At 55.0% G+C, this 20,873-nt stretch overlaps 2 protein-coding genes across 2 annotated transcripts in view; one reads left to right on the top strand and one right to left on the bottom strand.

Moving 5' to 3' along the window:
- The first annotated feature begins 202 nt into the window (after positions 1–202).
- RNF40 (ring finger protein 40, E3 ubiquitin protein ligase) lies at positions 203–12,436 on the top strand. The gene is made up of 20 exons (XM_004691974.2): positions 203–248; positions 355–555; positions 1,002–1,169; positions 1,303–1,444; positions 2,064–2,270; positions 2,789–2,910; positions 3,025–3,171; positions 3,272–3,346; positions 4,797–4,916; positions 5,001–5,180; positions 5,396–5,531; positions 6,355–6,476; positions 6,564–6,988; positions 7,074–7,191; positions 7,290–7,439; positions 7,624–7,836; positions 7,915–8,040; positions 8,913–9,053; positions 9,167–9,268; positions 11,288–12,436. The coding sequence occupies exons 2-20, from the start codon at positions 427–429 to the stop codon at positions 11,462–11,464; spliced, it is 3,000 nt and encodes a 999-aa protein (XP_004692031.1). The 5' UTR covers positions 203–248; positions 355–426; the 3' UTR covers positions 11,465–12,436.
- Positions 12,437–15,673: 3,237 nt separating this feature from the next.
- ZNF629 (zinc finger protein 629) overlaps positions 15,674–20,873 on the bottom strand; it is an 8,567-nt gene continuing 3,367 nt past the window's right edge. The window contains exon 4 of the mRNA XM_012731641.1: positions 15,674–20,866. Within this exon, the coding sequence (XP_012587095.1) occupies positions 18,913–20,866 (1,954 nt within the window). The 3' untranslated portion in view covers positions 15,674–18,912. The remainder of the gene's footprint in view (positions 20,867–20,873) is intronic.

Raw genomic sequence — 20,873 nt, 5'->3', positions numbered from 1 at the left:
ATTAGGACTGGAATGTGTGGTGTCAGTTACCATGGGAACTGTCTATTGGCCAATCACAGAGAGAAAGAAGAGGTGTTCGGGAAGAAAGTAAACCCAGCCAGAGAGGCGGGACAAAGAGCGACCAATAGAAACAGGAAATGAAGTTTCGCGGCATCCGGCACCGCCTGTGGCGCCTGCGCTCTGTGGGGGGCACGCTGGTGACGTCCGGTGAGGTCCAAGATGGCGGTGCTGGGCTGATCCTGCTTCTGGTGAGGGGCTCGGACTGTCGGGGTCGACGTCCATCAGTTGTGTAAGCGGGGAGACTCGGTTCTACAGAGGGCGGGCTCCACATCTCTGCTTTCTTATCCCATGCAGGGGACGGAAGTGCGGCCTCCGCCTGCCTGACCTCCCTTGGCGGACCCTGCACGGGTCCTCGCCACTGCGGCCATGTCTGGTCCCGGCAATAAACGCGTCGCGGGCGACGGGGGCTCTGGACCTCCAGAGAAGCTGAGCCGTGAGGAAAAGACGACAACCACACTTATAGAGCCCATTCGTCTCGGAGGCATCTCTTCCACGGTTTGTAGACTCCTGCCCCAGCCCTCTCAGCCTGCCAAACTCGCACCTCTGTTCTCCCAAATCGTCCAGAACCTTACTCCCAGTTCCCTAAACTGTATCACGTTCCGCTTGATACACTGTTAAAGGGGGCATGAGGACAGAGGCTGCCTTTCGTTTACGGACAGGGAAAGCTTCAGGGTATATGACTTGTCAAAGACTTTAGGGTTAAAAAGACGTAGAAATAGAATGTAAATCCTCACCACCAAGATGTTTCTGCTGGTGTCTGGCATTATTCCTCCGTGCAGGGTCAATACAGGCTCTGTCCCATTTGTTCTGAGACAGCCTCATGCCTGTTAACAGTCTGGGGATACTTTCCTCTCCCATTCCAGTTTCTGTTCCCTCGCTCTCTGATTGGTTTCTTGGGTCCTTTTTGACCTTTATCTTGGCCCTTTTATTTTCCATGGTAGGAGGAGATGGACCTGAAGGTTCTGCAGTTCAAGAACAAGAAACTAGCAGAGCGATTGGAACAACGACAGGCTTGTGAAGATGAACTCCGGGAACGGATTGAGAAGCTGGAGAAGCGGCAGGCCACTGATGATGCCACACTCCTCATTGTCAATCGCTACTGGGCCCAGGTGGATGCTTCTCTGCTTTCCAGTACCTGGCCTTGATCAGCTGTCAGTCCTCAGGCTTCTCTCCCGGGAAAGGAGTATCATGCTGGAAAGCACCTGAGGGATTCCTAATATTTTTGGTGCTTTCTCCCTTCAGCTGGATGAAACTGTGGAAGCCCTTCTTCGACACCATGAAAGCCAGGCGGAGCTGTCTTCAGGGACAGAGGCGCCTGGAATCCAGGAGGGGCCAACACATGATGAGACCCCTCTCACAGAGCCAGGGACATCGGAGCTGAGGGGTAGGGCCAGAGTCCTAGGATCTGGGGAGCTTAATTACATTCTGGGTCTCAGAGAAGAGGGGAAGTTGATATTAAACTCCTGAATTCTCTGCTCTCCCTTCCACACACACAAAGTTGATTTCATATTTGGGCAGCCAAGTTTAGGGACTAAGAACACATTTTTGAATATGAGTGACTTGCTTCATAGTGTAACTCATATTTTTGACATTAGTTCAGGAAGGTATTAATATTGAATGGTGACTATATACTCAACACTGTTCTAGATATGCAAGAAGAAGCAAAGATAAGCCCAAAAAATGTTTCATCAGGAAGGAAGTGATTATAAGCCATACATAACAAGAATAGCGTGCTCTGAAAGGAAATTAGTGTGTGTGGTTCTAATGTAAATTTGGAAGGCAAAGACTTATTTGAAGGAGTGATTCAGGAGCTTTGGCTGTGAGAAAATTATTTTGCATCCTGAAAGTCGGTGGTTTTCAAGATGGGGAAATAACAGTTTGTTCTAGGTGGTTGTTGTGTTGACTCAGTGAGCAGTAGAATGTTGAAGGATTTGATCTGGATCTTGGTACAGAGGTGGTAACTGCTGCTGTTATGCTCATGAAGGTCTGTCCACCCCTCCCAGATCCCTTGCCAATGCAGCTGCGGCCCCCTCTGAGCGAGCCAGCCTTGGCTTTTGTGGTGGCTCTGGGTGCCAGCAGTAGTGAGGAGGTGGAGCTGCAGCTGCAAGGCCGTATGGAGTTCTCCAAGGCAGCGGTGTCCCGGGTCGTGGAGGCCTCAGACCGCCTGCAGCGCCGGGTGGAAGAACTCTGTCAGCGAATATACAGCCGAGGTTAGTTCTTTGTGCCCTCACCCCACTCCATTTGCATCTTTGTAGTTCCCCCCCCCAAACTCCCCAAAACACAAATCAGCTGTGTTCTCAGGACAAGGGCTAGGGTGGGGGCTTTGGCTTTGATCCTAGAGTTAACTCTGAGAGAGATAAGTGGAAGTCGCTAATATGATGCTGGTGGGGTAGCCCCCTCTGGCTGATGACCTCTTTGGAACACTTAGCACAAATTTTGGTGGCAGTTGCTGAGGCACATGACATAGCAGTAAGTGCCCAGGCTTGCAGGCTTCTAGCGTCCTTTCACCTTAGTTTATCACTCTAACCTTGGCATTCTGGGAAAATTCCTCTTCTCTCTGAGTTGGTTTCTGCTGTGAGGATCAAGATTTTTGACTTTGTCATGAAAGACCAGCAAAATATTTGGTACTCAAACTGTGCACATAGTAGATTCCACAGTGAGTTAATACATTAGTGTATTAATATCCATTGCCTTGAACTTGACGCTTACCTGAGCTCTACCTTCCCAGGGGACAGTGAGCCTCCTGGTGAGGTGACTCGGGCTCGTACCCGAGAGTTAGGCCGTGAGAACCGGCGGCTACAGGACTTGGCTACCCAACTGCAGGAGAAGCATCATCGAATCTCATTGGAGGTGGGAATTGGCCTCTTGCGGGTATGGGATTAGAACCATGACAGCATGTGGGCACCTGAGGATCTCAGGGAACCAAGTTGCCTCATCGAAGTGTCTGCATCCTTCATTGTTCAGTACTCTGAGCTCCAAGATAAAGTGACATCAGCAGAGACCAAGGTGCTGGAGATGGAAACTACAGTAGAGGACTTGCAGTGGGACATTGAGAAGCTGCGCAAGCGTGAACAAAAGCTCAATAAACACCTGGCAGAGGCCTTGGAGCAGGTAGGGTTAGGCCTCTGGGTCAGAAGGAGCCACGGCTGGGTGCTTAGGGCCCTGGTTTCCTCCTCCCACTCCTATCTGTCTGCCTGTCTCTTCTCCACAGCTCAACTCTGGCTACTATGTGTCCGGGAGCTCCTCGGGCCCCCAGAGGTGCCAGATCACACTCAACATGCAGAAGGTGAGCAGCCATCTAGCTTCGAGTCCCTCCCACGATCTTTACTCCACCTCCACCCTTGAAATCCCCCTCAGTATTATGGACAAACACCAGGTGTGGTCTCTGAGGGCGTGTTGCTCGGGCTGCTTTTTGATTTATTCATTTATATACGTACTTACTATGTACTTACTGGCTACTAAATGTTGGACCCTACTAAGAAAAAGGAATGTTTTGTAAAACAAAATTAGAAAAAAATCAAAGCTTTCATGCTTAGATGCCATTCGGGGGAACAGACAAGTTGTGGGTACACTACCACAAAAAGGCTCAGTGGACGGAGAGCTGTCCACTGTGCAGGCATTTCTTTGCACAAACCTTTTCCCTTTGCAAAGCAGCAGCAACAGCTCTCTCTGCCAACTTGTGTCTGTGCAAGTGTCATCTTGCATCTTGCCCTTTCCTTTTCTTAATGAACACATCCTTTTAAAGTGTTCAAAATTGTTTTTAAAAAGAACGGGCCCTCCCGGGTGGTGTAGCGGGTTAAAGTGCATCACTGCAAGCCACCACAGGCGCTTCTGTATGAGTTGTATCCCCAGCCCCGGAGGTGACCCACATCCAGACCTCTCCTGTCTCACCTGCTGTTCCCCCTCGGCTGTGTATTTTGTTGATCTGCCTGTTTTGCTCCCCACTCTGTCTCTGGTGAATTCTCTCCCCCACCACACCTTTGGCCTGTACCCCAGTTCTGTATGCATAAATAAATGACTCTTAAAAATTTTTTAAAAGATCAATGGGGCCCTCCCTGGTGGCGCAGCGGGTTAAAAGCACAGCACTGAGAATCTAAGGCCGCTTCCGCACAAGTTCGATCCCCGCCTGCCCCGGAGGTGACCACATGGCGTGGCAGACCTCTCCTGGCCCGCCCGCTGCTCCCCTCAGCAGTGTACTTCGTAGATCTGCCTGTTCTGTTCCCAGCTCTGTCTCTGGTGAAGCCTCTCGCCGCCCCTGAGCCTCTGGCCTGTACCCCAGTTCTGTATACACAAATAAATAAATCTTTAAAAAAAAAAAAAAAAGATCAATGGAAGTACATTATAGGAAACTGGCCCTAGCCGGGTGTCTGAGGGCTTCACTGAGAGAGTCCATTTAACCAATCCTCACCTTGCCTATACTCTCTCCCCTTTTGGTCATTGAATTTTCTGGGTACTTTGGGGGCTACTGTGCTGTTTGCCCTCACTTCAGGTTGCTCTTTAGGTCTTCCAGAAAGACTTCCCGGATTCTCTCAGCTATGAACCTTTCTTTCCAACACTGACCACATAGTGTTGAATTTTCTGCCACTTGCCTTAAAGCCCTTAGGAAAATGCCTTTATCTGGCCTATCCCCAGGGGTTCGGAATCTCTCAGTGCTCTACATGGGGCGTGTGGGTGGGGCAGGTAGAGAGGAAAGCATGTTGACTACCCTGACTCCCACGATGCTTCCCGCTCCATAGTTTGAGATGCTGAATGCGGAGTTGGAAGAAAACCAGGAGTTGGCCAACAGCCGCATGGCAGAGCTGGAGAAGCTGCAGGCTGAACTTCAGGGGGCTGTGCGGACAAATGAGCGCCTCAAGGTGGGCTGTGTGGGTGGGGTAGCCTGGCCCTGCAAGGTAGACACTAAGCCCTGAAAACTGGTTGACCACGCTGGGCATCTCCAGGTGGCCCTGCGGAGCCTTCCTGAGGAGGTGGTGCGGGAGACGGGAGAGTACCGAATGCTGCAGGCCCAGTTCTCGCTGCTCTACAATGAGTCTCTGCAAGTGAAAACTCAGCTGGATGAGGCCAGGGGCCTGCTGCTCGCTACCAAGAACTCCCACCTGAGACACATTGAGCACATGGAGGTATGACCCGGAGTGGGTAGAGGCTGGGGTTTAGGGCCAGGTCTTTAGCCAGGGAGTCATGGCATTCCTGGACTTCAGAGACTCTCTGTGCCTGCAGAGCTCCCCAGACCATAAATTCTTCCTAAGTCACTGAGGCCTGAAGTTGGGGGGAGTAGAGTTACTGAGGGCCTGGAGCGTCTGTGGGATTGTGTAAGCCCTTAATACCTCATCTATAGAGTGACGAGCTGGGGCTGCAGAAGAAGCTGCGCACAGAGGTCATCCAGCTGGAGGACACGCTGGCCCAGGTACGCAAGGAGTACGAGATGCTGCGCATCGAGTTTGAACAGAACCTGGCGGCCAACGAGCAGGCGGGTATGTGGTGAGGACGGGGTGGAGGTGGGGCCTTAGGTGGGACTGCTGGGACCCGAGACAGGTGGGGCTGCTGCTTATCCGCACTAAGAGGTTAGGCCCCTTTCCTTCTCAGAGCTTTGGATCCTAGTTGAAAACAGAACCACAGCCCCTGACTCCAGCACAGTGAATGTCACAGCCAGTCAAGGTGGCAAGTAGAACAGGCTCTGCCAGAGCATGAAGTGCTGGCCCTGTCTGGTTTTCTGGCCCTCGGGTGTCTTGCTGAGATCTTTGTTCATTTTACAAAAAAGTTTTGAATGCCATCTAGGACCCTAGGCGTGCTCTAGGCTTTGGGACTATGCCAGTGAACAAAACACAGAACCCCTGCTATTACGAAACAGTGTCATGGTGGGGAAAACAGTGAAAAGGAAGGTGGCATCTGTATGTTGGGTATCGATAGGCCTCGTATGGAAGAGAAAGCAGGAAAGGAAGCATGAAGTGTAGCAGGAAGGCTGTTGCAGTTTTGGTTGGGGAGGCCACGGAATGGAGAAGTTGAGACGGTAGACCAGCTGAAGAAGTAGATTGTGAGTGTTAGTTTCCTTTGAATGAAACTTGGAAGTATTTAGAAAGCCTACATTAACAGAATCAACACAAAAAGGCAAAGCCAAATTACTTTTGGGTGAATTCTTTTCAGTTTTTTATTATTTACTTTCATGAGCTACTCCTTTTGAAGACCTTAGTTGTTCTCTTCTTCATATTGGGGGTGATGGGTATGACTGCTTCTTCCTCCATTGAGGGTGCGACCCCCAATGGGGGCTGTTGACTCCTTCCCAACTCTCCCCACCAGGGCCTATCAACCGTGAGATGCGGCACCTGATCAGCAGCCTACAAAACCACAACCACCAGCTAAAGGGGGATGCCCAGAGATACAAGCGGAAGCTGCGGGAAGTGCAGGCAGAAATTGGCAAGGTGAAGCAGGGGCTCTCTGGAAAAGCCTCAGCTAAACCCCAGTGAGCACTGTCTCAACTAAACCCTGTTCTTTCTCTGTCTTTGTAGCTCCGGGCTCAGGCCAGCGGCTCTACCCACTCCGTCCCCAATTTGGGCCACCCAGAGGACTCTGGACTCAGTGCCCCAGCCCCAGGGAAAGAAGAGGGTGGGCCAGTCCCTGTCAGTGCCCCTGACAGTAGAAAAGAGGTGGCTTCAGCGCCTGCTGCTACCACTACTACCTCAATGAAGAAGGAGGAACTCGTCCCTTCTGAGGAAGAGGCCCAAGTCCTAACCCCTGGGCCCCAGGGCCCTTCCTCCCGGGGCCGAGAACCTGAGGCCAGGCCCAAGCGGGAGCTTCGAGAGCGGGAAGGGCCTGGCCTGGGACCCCCACCTGTAGCCTCAGCTCTCTCCAGGGCTGATCGGGAGAAGGCCAAGGTGGAAGACGCCAAGAGAAAGGAATCAGAACTCCTCAAAGGTCTGCGAGCGGAGCTCAAGTGAGACCCTGTTCCTGTCTCCTTCCCACCCCTGCCAAGTAGTCTCCAGCCCTATCACCAAGCCTCCTCCTGTGCCTAATCCTAGGAAAGCCCAGGAAAGCCAGAAGGAGATGAAGCTGCTGCTGGACATGTATAAGTCGGCGCCTAAGGAGCAGCGGGATAAGGTGCAGCTCATGGCCGCTGAACGCAAAGCCAAGGCTGAGGTGAGGACAGGTGGGGCTCATGGTGCATTCAGAGGGGTGCCCCGAGGCAGAGCCCCTCGGCAGTATGCAAGACAAGAGCGTCCTCCTGCTGACTGTAGGTTGATGAACTGCGGAGCCGCATCCGGGAATTGGAAGAGAGGGATCGAAGAGAGAGCAAGAAAATTGCAGATGAAGACGCTCTGCGGCGCATTCGGCAGGCAGAAGAGCAGATAGAACACTTACAGCGCAAGCTGGGTGCTACCAAACAGGTGCAGCCCTTTAGACCCCCTATCTTATAGGCGTTGGGGTTCTCTCAACTCCCCGTCATATGTTTCTAGCAGTTGGCCTGGGTGCACTCTGTGGTTCTTTGCTTAGACACATTTTCCTGCGGTTGTCCCGTGGTCATCCTTTTTCTCTATCACATTCCATCTTGGCCCTGCCCACATGCTGCAGGAAGAAGAGGCTTTGCTGTCGGAGATGGACGTGACAGGCCAAGCTTTTGAGGACATGCAGGAGCAGAATGGGCGGCTGCTGCAGCAGTTGCGGGAAAAGGATGATGCCAACTTTAAGCTGATGTCAGAGCGGATCAAGGCCAACCAGATTCACAAGCTGCTGCGGGAGGAGAAGGATGAGCTGGGCGAGCAAGTTCTTGGCCTCAAGTCCCAGGTATGGCTACCTTGGGCTTGCAGGGAGAGCTGGAGAGGCAGGCACTCGCCTGCACTGAGTCGCCCCCGTTGTCCTCAGGTGGATGCCCAGCTGCTGACTGTGCAGAAGCTGGAGGAGAAAGAGCGAGCTTTGCAGGGCAGCCTTGGGGGTGTGGAGAAAGAGCTGACGCTGCGCAGCCAGGCCCTGGAGCTCAATAAGAGGAAGGTGAGCCTGGCCTAAAGGGAGAACAACCCAGAATGCTGGTTCCCAGCCTCATTGTCTGACTCTTCCTGGGGGCTTGAAGCCCAGCTCTGCCTCCTCGCGTGGCCTGGTCACATCTCAGATGCTGTGTTCAGCTGATCTCATAGTGGTCCTACAGTGGTTGCTGTTACCACTTTTTGTAAGTTAAGAAACAGGCTCAGGGGAGTCAACTTGCTTATGTAAGAAAGAGTGAATTTAGATTTCAAACCCAGCCCCACATCTGATCACTCATTGATCGTTTAAGGCTAACATTGATTTTCCTTTTCTTTAATTTCTGCGGCTTTAGTCTCATTCAGTTTACCCATTCATGTGAGCAGTGTCATGTCCTAACTGTACACCAGGCCCTGTCTGGGGACTGGTGAGACCGTGTGAATAAGGGGATCCTACCGGAAGTGGGAGCTTCTGATTTGAGGGGCAGAGACAAACCCCTTAACCCCACAGATAAAATAATGTTAATATGTATCACATTAAGTCCCATGAGGGAAACCAAACAGCTGTGAAAGAACTAGGAGAGCCTTTCTTAGGTGACATTTGTGCTGAGGCCTGGGGTAGTTGCAAGGGGTATATACGGGGGGAGTGGATATTGAGGGAAGCAGAGAGAAAAGCCCTGTGAAGCCTCCAGGACAGGAGGGAGCCAAGGAGGAACTGGATATGTCAGTATGAGAGAGGTTAAGAGGAGGTGATGGTTGAGATGTGAGGAGACAGATTTTCTCTGGTGAAGATACTGGACTTGAGCCAAAACCAGAAATCATTGGAACATTTGACACACAGCTCTACATGCCTGACTGCCCGGGCTCAGGAGAGTGCTGCCTCTCTTCCCTCTCACCCTACCTCAGGCTGTGGAAGCCGCCCAGCTGGCTGAGGACCTGAAGGTGCAGCTGGAACACGTACAGACACGACTGCGAGAGATCCAGCCTTGCCTGGCAGAGAGTCGGGCTGCTCGAGAGAAAGAGAGCTTCAACCTCAAGAGAGCTCAGGTGTGTCTGCATAGGAATAGGGCTGGGGGAAGCTCAGGGTCACTGATGTGAATCGGGAACAGGTGCTTCAGGACGCAGACCCTTGCACTAAACCGAGTCCCTTGTTTCCCTAGGAGGACATCTCACGGCTGCGGCGCAAGCTGGAGAAGCAGAGGAAGGTGGAGGTTTACGCAGATGCTGATGAGATCCTCCAGGAAGAGATCAAAGAGTACAAGGTGGGGCCAGGGGGTTGAGAGCTGTGGGAGAGGGATGAACTGGGCGAGCAGGTTCTTGGCCTGTCACCAGTGAGAGCTATCACGGGTCTTGGGACCCTAGAAATAAGGTAGGGGAGCAGAAAGGGGTCAGAACGAACGCTGTGGAGACTCACACAGCTGAGCACTTAATGTGCACACACTGTGGGCCAACCACGTGCCTGGCTGGGTGTCAGAGGGCTGGGAACACCGTCTGGTCTTAGAGCTCTTGGAACTGACCGCCCGTTGGAGGAGGCAGGCCCAGTAATTCTCCCATCTGCGTGATAAGCAGAGTGGTGACAGATGAGCGGGTCCTGGGAAATGAGGGGCAGCCTTTGAACCACCCCTGTGCCTAGCAGGCTTCCTGGAAGGATTGTCTTTCAGTGGAGGTCTGAAGAATGAATTAGGATTGACTATGAGGAATAGGGATGAGGGTTCTGGCAAAGGAAAAGGTAGAGGTGAGGGCCATTGAGGGAAGGATGGACCAGAGCCTGTAGTTGGAAATGCGAACGCGGGTTTTGCAGTGATCAGGAAGTGGGAGGAGGCGTTGGAGTGCCAGAGCCCGAAGGGCTTGGTACACCAGCCAGCACTGCTTGACTTTCTGTAGCTACTGTGGGGACAGCAGAGGGTTTTCAACCAGTGTGACCCGGTCCACTTTGCGGTTGCATTTTGGCTAGAGGAGTGAAGGTGAGTGCAGGGATTTGCCTAGTGATTGCGTCCTGGAGGCAGAAACTGATGCTGAGCTCCAGCCTGAGGTGTCTGACAAGTCAGTGAGCTCAGGACATACGTAGGAGGCAGAAGTGCTTAGGCTCAGAGGTGGGTCAAGTGCTTGGAGTGAGGAAACGGGGGTACTTGAGAGAACTGGGCTCTTTACTTGAGAAACTGGGTGCATGACAAATAGCATTTAGTAGGATTAGAAAGACTTTGGAGGGGCAGGTTTGGTGGGCTCTGCAAGGGTGCGGAGTGTCTGGGACCTTGTGGGAAGCTGTCTGGGAAAGCACGTGAACTCAGGGGCAGGCCTGGGGACCAGAGGCTTGGGAATTATTAGCAGAAGCAGAGGGGGAAGTTTCTGGGTGACCATGTAACTGGTCACCCAGAGAGGGTGAGAAAAGCACAGAGGAAGCGAAGCCTATGGGGGAGGGAAGATTGGTACAGGGGGAGATGATAGAAGTTTCACTGAGGCAGGGGTCAGCTGAGTCAGAGCTGCATGAAGGCAAGTGAACTTGAATGGGGAGATGCCCCACAGCTTCAGCAGCTGTCTTCATGGGAATGGCTCTTGGAAAGGGCAAGACGGAGGTCAGGATCACCTGCACTTTGACCAACAGGAAAAGAGGATGGAGAAAACCTTTTGAAGAACTTTGGACATAAAGGCAGATGAGGCAGAAGGGGTTTCTGGAGTCGAGACCAACTTTGAGCCCATCAGATGCCTGCACTAGGGCTCTGAGAGCTAGGGGAGAGGTGATGCGGCTCACTGCTGAGGGGGTGGGCTGGGCCGGCATCTCAGCCAGGGCAGAGGAGGGGTGCCGGGGGTGAAGTAGTTAGGGAATTCTTATCTGGAGTTGGAGGTAAGACCCGGTAGCAAGTGGGAGGTCTCAGGTTAGGTGGTCCTGGGACCCAAGCAGGATCTCTGGCAGCCCACTGGAGGGTGGAGAAGCACGTTTCTCGTGGCACTGCAATCCCAGCAGGGATTGGGTGCAGCTGGAGCAAAGATAGTTGGCTAAAGCCAGGATAAGGGCTTTATTAGTGACCAAGGGGCAAGAGAAGATGCCTCAGAGCAGAGTAGAGCTGAAACTGGGCCACTTGAAAGGAAGTGTGATCTCAGGCCAGCACTGCTGGATTTAAAATGCCGGCTCTGTGGCTTTCTGACTTTGAGACCTCGCCTGCTTCTCGGGGTTGTGGTACAGTCTGCTGTGTGGTGGGCATAGCCTGGATCATCTGCTGTCGGCTTGGGTTCTGGGCAGCGCCGTCAGCATTGTTCCTAAGTGGGTACTTATGCCTCTGTAGGCACGGTTGACCTGCCCCTGCTGTAACACCCGCAAGAAGGATGCCGTCCTTACCAAGTGCTTCCACGTTTTCTGCTTCGAGTGCGTGCGGGGCCGCTATGAGGCCCGCCAGAGGAAGTGCCCCAAGTGCAACGCAGCCTTCGGTGCCCACGACTTCCACCGCGTCTACATCAGCTGAGCCCAGAACTCAGTGAACTTGGGAACACCCATGGATTCTGGGGGCTGTGCTCCCATCCAGTGGCCCTCACCCTCCACTCTGGACCCTGTGGGCCTAGCCCCACCCCACCTAGTCAGTTTGGGGGTTCCCTGTGCATGCTGGTGGGTGTGGGCTCAGCCAGGCTCTGTTCACCTTTTCCCCATGTCAGCTGCCCTGGGTACACCCACCCTGTACGAAGAGCCTGCTGTGAGAAGCCGAAGGTCCAGCGCACTCAGCGGAGCCTCCCGGAAGCTGGCCTTAACTGTCTCCGAAGGCCCAGCCCAGGCTAAGGCAGGGATTTCTCTAGGCTGTGGCTTCCTATCCAGGAGGAGACTCTCATTACCAGCTTAGATGCCCACAGGGGTAGGGTGGGGCCCTTGTTCTGAGACAGCCCTGGGGCTCAGGAGATGCTTCCCTCTGGGTTCCCCTGGGCTCCTTGGTCTGGCCGTTGTGCCGAGCTGAAGGAGATGCCTCCTGGGAGATGCTGGCCTGTCCCTCTGGGAAGCTCTAGTTGCTGCAGTCACATTGCCCTCATCTTGGGAGTGCTGCGCCAAGATAATCAGCCCCTTCCAACCTCCACTACTCAGACCTGTCTATATTGTGCATCCAAGTCTCCACTGGCCCCCCAGACCTGACCCTGCTTGCTTCCTGGTGGCCTTAACTGCAGTGGAGGCAGAACTTCCCAGGAGGGGAAGGGCCAGACTAGCCACTGGGCCAACTTCCGATCATTCCAGATAGAAGAGCTTCATCTGACACCCTGTGACTGAGCCTGTACCGGTGATGGTTCCTGTGTTGGCCTGCCCAGGGCCTGTCCATGGGCTGTAGAGGGCAGTACGCAGGGGCCTAGAAGGTAGAGCTATTGACAGGTGCAAGGGTCCATTCAGACCCACAGTTCGTGCTCTATAGAGATACCTTGTGGGCTGTTTGTTGTTGAGAATAAATGTCCAACTGTCAGCCTATGGTTTGGGTAGCCCTGCTTCCTGCCCTAAACATGACTGGGTTTTTGCTGCCCCACATCCCAGCCCTTCCCTGTTTGCCCTTTCCCTGTTAGTAATGCTTCTACAATAGGGAGACCCCTCTCTGGCCTACCCCCAATACACCTAAGTTATGCTCAGGCTGTTAGGGATCCAGGGCTGGGCCGCAGTAACGTGTAGGGAAGAAGTGACCTGGTTAGTGCACTGAAGGCGGCAGGGCCTCAGCTCTGGCAACCCACCCACCTGCTGTGTGGGCCTCCCGCTCCTGGCAGCCACTGGCTGCTGGGAAGCTTCGAGCTGCGTTTTGGGGAATGTCCCTTCCACCCTGTGAGGGAGTCTTCAGAGGACAGAACCGGCTACCTATTTGTGCTGGCAAAGGCAGGTTTGCCTCCCCGCCCCCACACACCTTGCCCCAATGGCTCCACATGACGACCCTCCCGCCAGACCCACAGATTGGGACACTTAAGCAGGTGACTTCCTTCATTGCCACTGGCGCGGCTGCGGGCATGACCACGCGAACCTTGTGCTGCGCCTCCGGGGGTCAGGGGTCAGCGTGCCGTGGGGTCCGCTGGCGCAGCGCCCGAGGTTGTACTGGCACTCGCGATGGGGACGGTGCTGACCTGGGTTGGAGCTCCGGTCGCGGCCGCCGCCACTGCGGGGGCTGCGGGCTTGTCGGCCATCGCCCCAGCACGCTGCTCCGCTGCCCTGCCGGCGGTCACGCCTTCCTGGGGGCTCGCGGCTTTGTCCGCCTTCGGGACCCACCTGGCGCCCGGGGTTTCGGTGGGGTCGGCGCGGCCGCACCAGGTCGGGCTGGAGACTGCGACGCGGGCTGCTGTGACTTCCGGCGCGGGGCTGGCGGCCGTGGGCGCGCTCGCAGAGGCCCGGGCCGAGGCTGGGGACGGCATCGGCGGCGAGAAGTGTCGCGCCGGGCGGGCGCGCGGGCAGGGCGGGGAGAGGCCGCATGTTGCATCACAGAGCCACGCGGGCCTTTGAGGAGCTGCGTTGGAGCAGGCGAGGTCAGCCAATCCTCAGCACCCACCCTCCCCAGGAGTCACCTCCGCGCGAACTCCAAGGGGGTGCAAGTAACTTCCCTCCCCACCTGTGTCCCCAGGCCCCACCCCTACCCAGAGGAGCTAGTAAAGCAGCATGAAGCCACTTTCTCAAGTTAGTGAGCCCAGGGCACCAGGAAGGGCAGGATGCCGTGAAGGGCCCAGAGGTGGGTCTGTACCTCCCAGCTCAGAGCTTGGGGGGTCTGCCTCAGAGACTGGCCAGGCTCCTCCACCCAGGCCTGACCTTACTACCCTGGAAGCCCCCAGCCTCACTGGCACCTCCCCCTTCCCCCTTCCAGAACAAAGCTCCTGACTACACTGAGCCTGGTGGAACCTCAGTAGCCAACACTGAAACCTTTGGGCCTGTGGTGCTCCGCTTTCCTGGTGCTCTGGACACCTGGCTTCTGCTGGTTCTCCAAGGCCCCTAATCTAGACCTCCTTCCTATGCTGCCACTCCCTTGGGTGTGTTTATCCAGGGCCAGGGCTACTGCCAAGGTCAGACTCTCTTATCAGCCCAGTTCTCTTTCCTGAGCTCCATACCTGGAAAATCATCACCAGTCATGGGAGGGCCAGGGGTAAGACCATGTCATGTGCCCAAAAAAAATTCCCAGTGGTGTTTCTTTCTGAGTTCCTTAGACCAAATTCTCCTTACTCTGGCCCCTGCTCCCCATCTTCCTTTCACTCCCACCCCTCTAAGCTCCAAACCCACCTCTCTGTTGCACATCTGTCCCCCACCGCCCAGGGCCCCTACACCATTTCTGGTTCCTGCAATCCAGGTCACGTCTCCCAGCCAGTTCCCTGCCCCTCTGCCATGGCAGGCACCACTTCTCAGCCCACAAACCCCTTTGCTGAGTGCCTGAACCACTCCCTGTGCCCAGTGCCTGTTCCTTCCCTGCAGGCCCCTCTCTTCACAAGAAGACACTTCCTGTGCCGGGACAAGTTTTGACGTACCTCAGTGCTCCCAGGGCTGGAACACCGGGACTGTGGAATAGAATTCGTTACTTTTACCTGTCGGTGAAAGGCAAGTCCCTCCACCCTTCCTACCTCATTCCTAGCTTCCCACCTCATCCCTAGCTTCCCACCTCATCCCTAGCTTCCCACATGGGTGGGGGGAGGGAGAGGCAGAGACACCACCCTGGGAGTCAAGGGCCAAGGGCCAGGGAAGGTAGGGCGACAACTTCCTGGCTGAAGCAGAGGACCTCCCAGCCATGGGGACAGGCAGGTTATGGTCAGAGCAAGGACTGACATTAGTGATCACCCAAGGGCTATAGCCCAAGAGAGTACAGAAGCAAGCCTGGCCTTAAAGGTTCATGGGAGGGCCCTCCCTCATGGCACAAGGGGTTAAAGCGCAGCACCAGGAAGCTGTCCAAAGCCGCATGACCCACATGGCGCAGACCTCTCCTGTCCTGCCCTCAGAGTGTATTTGTCAGTCTGCCCGGTCTGCTCCCCACTTTGTCTCTGGTGAATCCTCTCACGCACCTCTAGCCTATACTCCAGTTCTTGTACGCATAAAAAAAAAAAGATTGATGGGAGCAGCTCTGCCAGCCCAGACAGTGTGGAGCCCAGGCCAGGCCTGGGCAGGCCCAGCACTGGGGGAGGGGAGATTTGGTTGGGTGCACAGCCTACTCCTGGCCATTCTGGTTTCCTTCACTGCCTTGCTGTGGAAAGTCCTCTCCCCACTGTGAGAGCGCATGGCTGTACCTGAGAGCAAGATGACAAGCCAGGTTTTCATTTACCTCCCCCCAGGGTCTAGAAGTCTCCAGTTCAGGGAAAGAACAGGGCAGCTTCTAGAACTAAATCTCAGGCACTTGTGACAGTCTGGGGAGCTTGCAGGTTGATCAGAGGGGCCTCCCTGGCACTGAGTTCTGGGTCAGAGCTGGCCGGTGACTCACCAAGAGCAGCTTGGGTCTGCTGCCGTCTCAGACATTTCCCCCCCACCCCTTCTCCCAATGGTGTGGATTTTTAAAAATCCGTAAACCCTCAGGCTCCTACCAGCAAGCATGCATGGGGATTTTAGGCTTCTGAGAAAAAGTTTCATGGGTGACCTGGGGCTGCGCCGAGCTTGAGGTTACACTTGGGTCCCTGGGTCTGAGAATGGACAGGTGCTCTCAGCTACTCAGGACTTGAAAGAGAAGAGAGAAAACACCTGGGAAATCTTAATCCCTTTATTCTCTTCAACTAATCAACATGACCACCGGTGACACAACACTGTTATCGATACACAACACTCAAAAGTGGGGCCTCTCTCCACTCCAGGGGACAAGTTCGGTTGGGCTTCCCTAATGGGGGCAAAGGAGACTGGGAGCTGCTCACCTCAGGGACAGGTGTCCTGGAGCCCTCCCTACCTCTCTGTGGTGATGGCTTCAAGTTTCCCCCCCTTCAGGTTTCATGCCAGTTCTCCTGAGTTCCAACCTGACCTCCACATCCATAGCAGTGTCAAGTTTCACCCTTAGCTCAGCTCAGCCCTACTCTCCCCTCTGCCTTCACCAATGACTCCATAACCCTGTATATCGGGTGCCTTCAGCGGGCACCTCTGGAGTCTGGGGCTGGCCTGGAGTTGGACAAAGGAATTTGGCTACACTATACTTCAAGACTCAGTTTGGGTAGGCAAGTGCCGTGACCCAGGGCCTTTGCCAGGTACTGCCGTCTCTCCAATCTAGCTCCCTGCTAGATTTCCTCCTTTACACATGCACAGCTATAGCTCCCTCTGGGGAGGAAGCATCTAGTGAAGGGAGTTCAGGGTGGTGGGCCACAGAGAACAGATCACACCCCAGAGCTCTTCAAATCTACCCCTTTCTTGTCCTGAAACTCCAAACCCCAACTAATTGTGTCCACATCATCCATTCAGTACCAGAGCCCACAGCCCTAGTGCTCACGCATCCCTACAACATGCGAGCATCCATCTACGTACGCTACACCTAGTCCTCAATAGGCCTACGCCAGGCCTTCGACTGTGCCAGCGTCACCTCGATAGGCCTGAGCCCGGGACTCCCAGAAACAGGGTCCTCAAGCCTGTTTCCAAGGGGACCTGCTTCTAGTTTGTCTCTACAACTGAAATTTCTTCTGCTACCATCTTAGTGGGGAAAAAATCCACTTTGACTTGGAGGAGTCTCCTCTTCTTCAGTCTCATCGGGACACCCCTTCATTGACGCTTCTACAGTCAGAATGCAGCTGGCAGGTTCCTACCCCCCCCCCCAGCACTGCTTTCAAACTGGCCCTTTGTTGGGGTGGGGCAGCACTTCACCTAGATTTTTTAACAAGGCCCTCCCCACAATCATCTGAGGCCTGCCTTTTTCCTTCTCCCAGGCAGGCCTGGCTTTTCTAGATGTTGATCCTTTGAATTTCAGGGTCATACCTCTGGGGGCAGGAGAGATGAAAGTGAAGGCCTTTCACCTTTTGAACTTCCAGGCAATGGAATCAGAAGTCCCTTTCCACAGCTTTGTAGGAATCCAGGCCACTTTCTCCAGGGATGCAACTCATGAAAGGCCACCTCACCGGGTATCTCAGTTCTTTTACTCCACGGTGGGGTCACCTCCTTTTGGACCCAGCACTGGATGGAGTTCTCTCCTTCCTTAAGGGTCTTCGGGTCTAAGGGGTGGGGATCTTGTTACAGCTGTTTTGAGAGCTTCCTCTCTCCAATCATTTTATAGGGCAAGTCTTTCCCCCCCACCACCACAGGCACCCAGTCATGTTAGCAGGTTTGACTGGGTTAGGAAAGTGGGTAACAGTGTATGGTGTGCGTGGTGAGAACAGGAGATGGGCCTGGCAGGGAGTGTTTTTCTCAGCATCTGCTTTCCCTCAAGTTTCCTGGCTGAGGAGAGCAGCCAGTGGGTAGACTCTCTCCCAAGACCATGACCGGGATGGGTCATCACCTCACAGGGCCCAAGGTGAGGAAGTGGCCAGGCCTCTTCCCTTGGGACCCACGGTCCAGTCTGCAGGGTATTTGGACACCCCAATTCGTGCAGGCCGACTCATCCTGCAGCAGCCTTGCTAAAAAAAGGTGCTCCGTGAGTGAGGTTTAAGAGCGGTCGTTGCTAATCGGAACTCTGTCCACCTGCGGCCTCGTTGCCAGGGAATGCACACACGGCTTTCATTGGCTGGAGAAGTGAAGTCTAGGAGGCTCTACCCACACGCAGGCCTTGAGTCTCTGAAGGGCTTTATTCTTTGGAGGTTGACTAGCAGCGATTCTCTCCCTCCATGGAGGACAGAAGTCGAGGAAACAGGCTGCCATTGCAGCAAGGCTGGTGGCAGTTAGATTTCAGGAGAAACCTCCTGACAGTGAGACCTGAGAACATGGCTGGGGGGGGACCTTCCGTCCCTGGAGGCCTCTGAGTTGAAGTGTCCGGCCGGGCTGGAGAAGAGTCACCCCACCTGGCCAGGGGAGAACCCTGATAGCCTGAGCCAGGTCTTCTTGCACTTTCAGTTTAAAAGCTCCTGGAAACAGGCAAGTCTGGGCAACCTCGGGATTTGCTGGGTCCCATCTGAACAGTCTGTTCACCTTGATTTGCGTCCCTCAGAGCACTCTAGCATAAGTCCCCCCATGCTTCCTCTGAATTTTTTGTAGTGGCTTCCCAGTATTCTTACACTTGCAACTTTTATGCACCTCAAATTTCAGTCTTTAAAAAGCCTTGATAAATTTTTTTCTTCCTTCCCCACATTTGGGTTCTTCCTGGTACAGAATTCCATACACAATCTATTTAAGACCGGCCTCGTAGACCACGGGCTCCAGCTCAATGAGCTGGACTTGCTCCTCCCAGTTCCTGGGTTGTTTCTCTGTGGGTCTGGGGACGCCTCGCAATCACCTTTCTCCTTTGTTTTCTTCCTTTCCCAGTTCCAGCCAGCTCTCCCTCTGCCCCCAGCTGAGCCTCTTCCTCAGCGTCATTGTCCAAGGTTTCCGTTTCCGGGAGGGACAGGCCCCCCACTCCAGTGGGCGGGGATGCTGTGGCACAGGTTCTCGGAGGCTCCCCTGTGCCTCCCTAGGGTCACTCCTCCCAGTCCAGGCCACGGCCTATGCCTTGCCATTCCCTGACGCTCCTGTTTCACAAGGGCTTCGATACGGTTTATAGGGTTGTCTAGAGACATATTGGGACCTCTTCCTACAATTAATAGGGCTTTTATCCACTATGGTTTATAGGGTTTTTCGGCTACAGACTTAAAGAACTTTTTTCCTACATATTTATAGGGTTTCTAACCCAACAGTTTTTCTCTACTGCCTTGCAAGTGGTTCCCACCAACAATTTTATAGGATTTTTCATCACTGATGTAAAAGCACTATTTTTTACCCCAGGGTTCTTTATCCTCCACTTCTCTACAATCTGATAGGGTTTTACTCCTTTCCCCACATACTTTCTGGGGTGATCCAGTGTTCCTCTCAGGAGAGAGAGGCCCCCCTCTCTCCAGACCCGTTTCACAGGGAGACCCCTGGGTGGCAGCTCCTGTGGAGCAGGAGGCCTGCGACTTCCGCGAAGCCATCGCCACACTCAGGGCACAAATAGGGCTTTTCTTCCAATAGGGTTTTGGAGGCTTCCCCTTCCCCCTGGCTGCTGCTCCCTGTGGGGGTGGTGGCCTCTTCCTCTTCTTCCTGGCTTACGGACTGGGTGGCTGGCTCAGCAAGGGGGTCCTCGGATCTGGGGGACTTTTCTTGCGTGTGGGTCTCCTGATGTCGGAGAAGGGCCAGGCGGTCGGGGAAGGAGGCCCCACAATCTGAGCAGCTGTAGGGCCTGGCCCCCAGCGGGCTCCTCAGGTGCTCTAGGAGGACAGAAGAGCTCTTCCCCAGCTCGGTGCCCTTCTGGCCCTTCCCACCTGCATGGACTTTCTGGTGCAGCAGCAGCTCCGAGCTGAGGCCAAAGCTTTTTTTGCATTCAGGGCATTTAAAGGGCTTTCCACTTAGGAAGGGACTGGGCCCGGCCCCTTCCCCAGTCCTGTGATCAGGGAAGAGAAAGGGCTTTTCGTTGCCGTGGGTGAGCTGATGCTGGAGGAGCACAGCGCGATCCAGGAAGCTTTCTCCACAGTGCGAACAAATATAGGACTTGGAAGAGAGCAGCCCTCGCCTGTGGCTGAAGCTCTCCTGCCCATCAGCCATTTTCGAGGGCTGTCCTGGAGGGTCAGCCTTGCCCTCGGCAGCACCTGGACGGGAATTGCCTCCAAAAGGAAGCCTGGGGGAGCGGAACTGAGGCGGTTTGGGGGTTGGGTGTGCAGTGAGGCCGTCTGCATTTTTGTAGGGGTTCTCTCCGATGTGGATCCTCTGATGCTGCATGAAGATGCCCTCATCGTTAAATCCCTTTCCACAGACGAGACACTTGTGTGGTTTGGCGCCGGGGGGTGGGGTCATCAGGGCCGGGTCCCCAAGCCCCAGCAGGGTGTCACCCTGAGCTCTGCGGGCGGGGGTCTTCCCCCTTTCATGGATCACCCTGTGCTGCTCCAGCTCGTGGGCCTCCAGGAAGGCCTTCCCGCAGTCGGAGCACACGAAGAGGTTCTCGTCCATGTGGGTGCGCACGTGGGTGATGAGGTTGGAGCTCTGGCTGAAGCTCTTGCCGCACTCGGGGCACTTGTAGGGCTTCTCGCCCGTGTGGGTGCGTCGGTGCTGGATGAGGTGCGAGCTGCGGATGAAGCTCTTGCCGCAGTCCGAGCACTTGTAGGGCTTCTCGCCCGTGTGGATGCGCTGGTGGCGGATGAGGGTGGAGCTCATGATGAAGCTCTTGCCGCAGTCGGCGCAGATGTACGGCCGCTCCCCGCGGTGGATGCGCTGGTGGTTGATGAGGTTGGAGCTGACGCTGAAGCTCTTGCCGCACTCGGGACACTTGTAGGGCCGCTCGCCCGTGTGCGTGCGCTGGTGCCGCAGCAGCGTGGCGCTCAGCGTGAAGGTCTTGCCGCACACCGGGCACTTGAAGGGGTCCTCGCGCAAGTGAGTCCGCTGGTGCTTGATGAGGGTGGAGCTGTGGCCGAAGCTCTTGCCGCACTCCAGGCACTCGTAGGGCTTCTCGCCCGTGTGCGTGCGCTGGTGCTGGGTGAGCTCCGAGCTCTGGATGAAGCTCTTGCCGCACTCGGTACAGCGGTAGGGCTTCTCGCCGGCGTGGATCTTCTGGTGCTTGAGGAGGTTGTGGTTCTGGCCGAAGCGCTTGCCGCACTCGGGGCACTTGTAGGGCTTCTCGCCTGTGTGCGTGGCCTGGTGCTGGATGAGGTCCGAGCTGCGGTAGAAGGCCCGCCGGCACTCGCCGCACTTGTAGGGCTTCTCGCCGGTGTGCGAGCGCTGGTGCTTGATGAGGTTGGTGCTCTGCGTGAAGGCCTTCTCGCACTCGGTGCACTTGTAGGGCTTCTCGCCCGTGTGCGTGCGCTGGTGCTGCACCAGGTTGGAGCTCCAGCTGAAGC

This window comes from Condylura cristata, unplaced genomic scaffold (assembly GCF_000260355.1).
Source record: "Condylura cristata isolate star-nosed mole 26May11 unplaced genomic scaffold, ConCri1.0 scaffold00032, whole genome shotgun sequence".
Taxonomy (NCBI): Eukaryota; Metazoa; Chordata; class Mammalia; order Eulipotyphla; family Talpidae; genus Condylura; species Condylura cristata.
The sequence above is the reverse complement of the archived record's forward strand: the minus strand, read 5'-3'. Positions and strand labels throughout refer to the sequence as shown.

What these genes read in the sequence shown, in the direction of transcription:
- RNF40 (XM_004691974.2), top strand. Translation starts at nt 427, where the DNA reads ATGTCTGGTCCCGGCAATAAACGCGTCGCGGGCGACGGGGGCTCTGGA. An exon ending in TGGCAGAGGCCTTGGAGCAG is followed by an intron (nt 3,172 to 3,271) that starts GTAGGGTTAGGC and finishes TCTTCTCCACAG; the next exon opens with CTCAACTCTGGCTACTATGT. An exon ending in GGACAAATGAGCGCCTCAAG is followed by an intron (nt 4,917 to 5,000) that starts GTGGGCTGTGTG and finishes GGGCATCTCCAG; the next exon opens with GTGGCCCTGCGGAGCCTTCC.